Raw genomic sequence first — 7,493 nt, 5'->3', positions numbered from 1 at the left:
GATGATAATGGAATAGTTTAGGTTAGATGGGCTTCAGATTGGTTTCACAGGTCGGCGCAACATCGAGGGCCGAAGGGCCTGTACTGCGCTGTAATGTTCTATGTTCTATGTTCTAACTGAACTGCAGCGAGAATAACTAGAAGCTCTCACAAATTCAGAACAACAATACAGCCCTGATAGTACAGGGGACTCAGGTTAAAAACCTGAGTATACATATTGAATTTGTCAGTTTCCATAGGAGGACATTTTTTTGAACCAGGAGGTACCAACACATGATCCTTTGATTGAATGCTTTTATAAACTCAAACAGTAACCTTTTAGAAGTACTCTGAGACTCAAAGACTGTAGATATAATGCAATTCTTCCAATGTCGGTACCTGCTCCCGTCAGTATCTGGAACTGTTCGGTGTATCCAGTTTTACTGATCTTTATGTAGATTGCACGAGTGTGTGCACGGACACTAAACTGTAAACCAAATGCAAACCTACCAGAAATAACCTCAAGGAGAAGCATGAGTTTGAGTCCATCTCTGAAGTCCTCTTCAATGTTCTCAATCTGTGTTCCTGCCTTGCGGAGATGAGAGTTACACCAGGCTGTGAAAGTCTGTAAATGCAAACGCAATCTCAGAGTTAAGAGGAAATATTACATTCAGAAAGAAAGAGCCTTGCATGCAAGTGATTCTACACTGAAGAATCATAGGTGAGAATTGCACACTACATACTATTGAACTATTGCTTTTCGAAAAAGAGATGCTCAAATTCTTCGAAAAATAGTCTTTAATCAGTCGTTTGGGGATTCATAATCTCTCTTTAAATTCTAAACTTACTTTTCTCAGTAGATTATCTAAAATAGTCAAGCCTATACTAGAATCAAGAAGTGCTTGCTTTTACAGATACCCTTAGTTCAATGTCAAATAACTGATATTGCCTGTTAATTTTCATTCTTAGAGCTGAGTTTCCACTTTACTATTTATATTGCTGATGTAAAGTTATTGGAAATTCAGAGTTTTATAAGCACAAGATATGACCAAATTGTCAGGAGCAGAATTCCTTGGCTCTGACTACCATTACTGCCTTTAAGGGTGGTAGTTGGCAGAAACCCTCATAACACTGTAGGGGTATTTAGACGTACATTTGCAATGCCAAGGCATACAAGGCCATGGGCTAAGTGCTGGAAAATGGGATTTGAATAGATAGGTTGTTTCTGACCAGCACAGACACGATGGCCCGAGGAGCGTCTTCCTGCGCTGTAACTATCAATTCCTCTATTATATCACTGGGAGTAAAGGCTTAGGTTCTCTGGCAGCAACTCAACAGTGTGTCTTTGGCTTCAAATTGAAGGAAGCTCTTCCCACCCCAGTGTGGCTCAGCCAGTTGGACAGCACTGTTTGATCACAGGAGCATAGTGACAAGAGAGTTAAGAGTTGAATGTTGTTGGCCTGTATGTGAAAACTGACTCCACTGCACACAAGTGCTCAGGGACAAACACTGTGGGGATTGCTGGGGGCACCCAATATCTACATGTCAAGTTTAGACAGGCCACTGATCAACACCCCAGCAATCTGAAGGGTCACGTCCAACACGTCAACTTTGAGATCAATGTGATAATGCCCTGTTGACTGAGCAAGTGACATTCCTTCTTTTTTAACATGGGATCTGGAAATTTCGAACCAACTTGTCCATTTTCAATGGAATGCGGCAAAAAAAATTGCACTGGTCTACAATATATAAGAAGCACTGCTAACCTCGACAATCAGCAGTTATGTTAATTGGATAAATAAACTGCACTTCCTTCTTTCCATGGGATTGCAAGTCTTTTTTTTTTAAAAAGACTGAACTTTTGGTTGTACTCCAGGATTCCTTTGTGGAAACAAATGCCCTATGACCTTGATCATATTTCAAAACAGGAATCATTTCGTGCAACTTCATAAGTGACTGCTGATTCTTGACTGGCTAAACAGCAGCCTGGGCATAAGATTCTTTCTTGTTCATGTATATACACTCTCTTTCAATGCTTCTCAATATAGCACTCTTCTTCAGGCTCACAATACACAAGAAATGTAATCGTGAGGAGAGCACAACAGCCAATGTTTAACCATATATAGAGAAGGAGTCTCCTTCATACCAAAATATTGTGCTTTGTCATTTCCTTGTCATGACTCCCTTTCTTTGCAATATAAAAGGAGTATCCATCCGGTAATACAAAGCCAGGCCTGATAATAAAGCTGCTCCATCAATACAAGTTGGTTCACTTTCTAGAAAACTAATCTGCTTGTATTTTTCTAAACAAAGCGGCTGCATTATCAAAGTCGCTCAGCCGTTGAAATCTTTTGCACACACCACTTTCTGTTATCTGTTTAAAACTTTGCTGGTCACCGACTTCCTCTTCACAATTCTAAGGCTAGAAAAGGCACAAGAACCAGTTAATTACTCTCAATGATAGGCTCGATATCTTTAACTCCTTAGGAACTCAATTGTGAGCAGGCATCAAAATTTGCTTTTCAAAAGTTTCTTAGAAACTTCCAGAAAATAAACGCCAGCACTAAACAACTTTCTACTGTTTTACCTCCACTTGTCAGTTTCTCCTTCACCAGGACATGACTGCATGCCTGTTGCCATTTGGTACCTGTTGAAAAGGTACAGAGACATCACAACTGACCCTGCATGTTTTCAGATATAAAGATTTCTGGCCTGTTTTCCCATCCAAACCTGGGAGCACAGAATCCAATTGATTGTAACTTCTTTACAATTGTTCAGTCAGTTAGTGATGCACATTTTCACATATCTAGGTCATTTGTCATAACCCACTGTTAACAGGAAGTCTGGTTAGATTACCAATGTGAAATACCTCATGACTTACGACCTCAAAGATGGGAAAATTAAAATGCTTTAAACACCAAACTGCAACATAACTGAAGTGTGACAAAAGGAACTATGGGAAGGTCAGGTTTCAGAACTGAAACACCTCCTACTAAAAATGCAACTGGTATGAATTTAGGGATCTGAATAATATTAAAACACAAATCACATTTTGTTTAAAAACACACACAAAAACACCAGAATTTCAGAATTAGAGCGAACGTTTGAAACTCTGAAAATTATAATATTGGGTCCCACTGAACCGGAGAGTGGACAAAGCCCATACCAGCTGAAAAGTTATCATTGAACATTGAGAGAGTGGTGTTGGAATATGACAGAGAAATAATGGGAGCAGACCAGATCTGAGTGCTCAGATAATAATGTATTTTTGACAAATCACAGCACAGAACAATGACAGAGAACTGAAAGTAAAACTGGACAAGATAGCTTGGAGAGGACATGAAGGAAAGAATTTTTTTTTTGCAATGTAGATTTGGAGTGGAGCAAAGGTAGGACAGCATTCAATATCAATTTTACTGACAAAGGCTGCTATTGGGCTCAATGTGTGGAAGTGGGAGGGTTATGGCTATCATAGATAGTAAAGGAAATAAATAAATTTACAGAACTGGCCTCGATCTGATTGAGATTGTGGAAGTAAATATGCCACAGGAGATGGCAGGGTGATGAGTGGCCATAGATATGGGCAGCAGAGGTTTATAGAGGGAGACAGTTAGCTATTGTAGTTGGCAGTGAGGGAGCAGGTGGGAAACTACAGTCTAAAATCAGCCACGTTTGTACTGAATGGCACAGCAAGTTCACTGGGCTGAATGGCCTACGCCTGCTCCTAATTCTTAATCAGATGAAGACTGAAATTACCCATGGTGAGAAGTTACTCAGTGCATTGGCTGAAGGCAAGAAGAAAGAAATCGGAGAGAGTAAACCTTGGTTCATTGCTGGATGGAGGACAGGAGTGAATGACGAGTTTTAAAGGACAGGTGGTACATTGAAGGTATTCCAGGGAGTCTTCATTGCTGGTGGGAACATGACCTTTAAGTAGTCAGGCCTACTTACTGATGCTCAATGGCACCAGTACAAATCCATACCAAACTTGTATGGCTCATCAGATTTTGATAAATTAAGCAGATTTGCTGTCAAAATGGAAATTTGGACTCAGACACACATTTCCATTAGCTCTAGAGCACAAAGCAATTTCAGCAGCTGAACTTTGGCTTGAGCTTAAATCGGAAACCTCTGTCACTGGCCTACTCAGAACATAACAAGGCCACTCCAGGAAAGACATTGCAAACACGATTCTGTGACTAATACCGTGTACAACTAAAACAAGCTAAAGTATGTCAAAGCAATAAAAAGTTTTTTTTCCCCCTGCACACTGATTTTTTGATGTAGACCTCACTGGTAAGGCCAGCAGTTACGATGCTCTGCAGGGCTCGAGTGTCAGTCTTGGTAGCACGCAACTTACAAGGCTGTGCTTTTAAGTTCCATTCCAAGATTTGAGAAAAGAAATCAAGGCCAACACTGCAATGCAGCACAAAGAGCAGTGCACTGTGGGAATACTGTCCATGCAATGCGATATGCAACCTGCTCATTTGCCCTCTGAGAGATAAAGGCAAAAAAGGTCCCATTACACTATTATGGAGAGCAACTTAGGGCTTATTCCCAGTGTCCTGGTCAATACTTATCCCTCGATCCAACATCGCAAACAAAACATCTGCTCATTATCACATTGCTGTTTGTGAAAGGTTGCTGTGCACCAATTGCATGCCATGGTTCTTACAGTTTATCAGAGACTAAAATGTCAGAAGCACTTGGGAGGTTTGGTGGATGGATGGTGCTTTAGAAATGCAAATCGTTCGTTTCTAAAAAGCTGCTGACATTGCTGTGTAAACACACAAAACCTAGACAGCCGAGTGCAGGTCCACTTTGCTCTGCCAACAGCTGAGATGTACCGTGCCCTGAGAAACTTGACTACGTGAGATGTATGTAGCCATGTCACCAAAGAAATTTGTCTTCAATGAAGAAATTGATTTGTCTTACAATGGGTTCATTTCTAATCACATCAGCTCATGAATTTAATCTGGGCTAGCAAGACTTAGGTTGAATTTAGTGATTCTATGATTAGTATTTCCTTGAGAATTCTTAGAATCCTTACAGTCCTTCGGCCCAACAAGTCCACACCAACCCTCAGTGCATCTCACCCAGATCCATCCCCCTCTAATCCACCTAACCTAAACATCCCTGGACACTATGGGGCAATTTAGCATGGCCAATCCACCTAGCTTGCACGTTTTTGGACTGTGGGAGGAAAGCGGAGCACCCGGAGGAAACCCACGCGGACACAGGGAGAATGTGCAAACTCCACACAGACGGTCGCCCAAGGCTGGAATCGAACCCGGGTCCCTGGCACTGTGAGGCACCACTGAGCCACCGTGCCGCCCTAATAAATGTCATATTTGGATGCCACGCGGTTTTCTCCTTCAAGCAACATCGAATTATTCAATTATTTTCTCTTTGCAGAAGATTGTGCCCTGAAAAAAAATCTCCTCAAACCTCATAATACAAGAGTTCAAGCAATTGTCTACTTTTCCTGAAAAAGTATCAGCAATGATAGGAAGTGAAGAGCTGAAAGGAGGCAGACAGAACAATTAGATTCTGATTACTGCAATCACAAGTAATAATGAAAAATATCAACTTTCTGACAGCTCTGCTAGTCTCCAGATATTCAATGCAATATATAATTTTATGCTTTTACCTTTCAGATTCCTGAACGCTGAACATGCACAGAGAGGTGAAATTATCATGACTCTTGAGGAGGAGGAGAAAGAAGGCAGGAGATAAAAAGGAACCTAAAATCTTTGCCGCCTTGTATGATTCTGAACCACATGTCTGAATTATCAACGCAACAAATGGAGTTTCTAATTGCAGTCACAGTGTTATTCACAGGACTGCGTGCGTTCACAAAAAGTTGATTGGAGGAGGCTATTTGCAGGTAAAGGCACCTTTGGGAAGTGGGAGGCCTTTAAAAATGAGATAATGAGTGTCCAAGGACAGTATGTTCCTGTTAGTGTGAAGGGCAAGGCTGGTAGGTGTAGCGAATACTAAATGACTCAAGAAATTGAGACTCTGGTCAAGAAAAGGAAGGAAACATATGTCAGGTATAGACAGCTGGGATCAAGTGAATCCCTAGAGGAGTACAAGGGCAGTAGGAGAAGGGAAATCAGGAAAGCAAAAGCAAAAAAAAGGGGCATTAGATAACTTTGGAAATAGAGTGATGTAGAATCCAAAGAGATTCTGTAAGTACATTCAGGACAAAAGAGTAACCTAGGGAGAGAATACAGCTCCTTAAAGATCAATGTGGGGGAGCCACAGGAGATGGGGGGGGGGGGGGGGAGATACTAAAGGCATCTTTTGCGTCAGTATTACTGTGGAGAAGGACATGGAAGCTATGAAAGTTGGGGAAATAAATAGAGATATCTTGAAAAGTGTTCAAAGAGAAGAGGTGGTGCTGGAGTCCTTAACATGCATAAAAGGTAGATAAATCCCCAGGACCTGGTCAGATGTACACCAGAACTTTCTGGGAAGCTGGGGAAGAGATTACTGGCCCCTTGCTGAGATATTTGTATCATCAACAGGTACGGGTGAGGTGCTAGAAGACTGGAGGGTGGCTAATGTGGTGCCACTATTTAAAGAAAGGTGGTATAGAAAAACCAGGTGAGCCTGATGTCAGTGGTGGGTAAGTTGTTGAAGAGGATTCTGAGGGACAGGATTTACATGTATTTGAAAAGGCAAGGACTGATTAGGGATAGTCAACATGGCTGTGTGCTTAAGAAATAGTGTCTCACTAACTTGACTGAGTTCTTTTGAAGAGATGACAAAGATGATTGATGAAGGCAGAGCAGTGGTCGTTGTCTGTGTGGACTTCAGCATAAGGTTTGAGAACATTCCACATGGTCGACTGGTTAGTAAGATTAGATCATGGGATCCAGGGGAACCTAGCCAATTGGGTACAAAATTGGCTTGAAGGTAAGAGACAGAGGGTGGTGGTGGATGGTTCTTATTTGAACCCAGGGCCTGCGACCAGCACTGTGCCTCAAGGATCAGAGCTGGGCCCACTGCTTTTTGTCATTTATATAAACGATTTGGATGTGAACATAGGAGGTAGAATTGGTAAGTTTGCAAATGACACCAAAATAGGTGGTGTAGTGGTTATCTCGGAGCACAATGGGACCTTGATCAGATGGGGCAATGGGCCGAGGAGTGGTAGATGGAGTTTAATTGAGATAAATATGAGGTGTTGCTAAGGCAAATCAGGATAGGACGTATACACTTAATGGTAGGGCCCTGGGGGCATTGCCAAACAAAGACCTAGGGAGTGCAGGTGCATAGTTCCTGAAAGTGAAAGTGGATTTGCAAGTCGATAGGATAGTGAAGGCGGCATTTGGTATGCTTGCCTTTATTGGTCAGTGCACTGAGCATAAGAATTGGGAGTTCATGTTACGGCTATACAGGACATTGGTTAGGCCACTTCTAGATTAGTAGGAACTGCAGATGCTGGAGAATCTGAGATAACAAGGTGTAGAGCTGGATGAACACAGCAGGCCAAGCAGCATCAGAGGA

General features: G+C 41.8%; 1 protein-coding gene across 1 annotated transcript in view; it reads right to left on the bottom strand.

Annotated features, from left to right (window-relative positions):
- Positions 1-7,493, bottom strand: part of actn1 (actinin, alpha 1) — a 69,268-nt gene that overhangs the window by 56,137 nt on the left and 5,638 nt on the right. Inside the window, exon 2 of the mRNA XM_048600449.1 lies at positions 378-603. Coding sequence (XP_048456406.1) covers positions 378-603 — 226 coding nt within the window. The remainder of the gene's footprint in view (positions 1-377; positions 604-7,493) is intronic.

Source organism: Rhincodon typus, chromosome 8 (genome assembly GCF_021869965.1).
Source record: "Rhincodon typus isolate 14 chromosome 8, sRhiTyp1.1, whole genome shotgun sequence".
In the NCBI taxonomy this organism is placed as follows: Eukaryota; Metazoa; Chordata; class Chondrichthyes; order Orectolobiformes; family Rhincodontidae; genus Rhincodon; species Rhincodon typus.
This window is presented reverse-complemented; position numbering and strand designations above follow the sequence as displayed.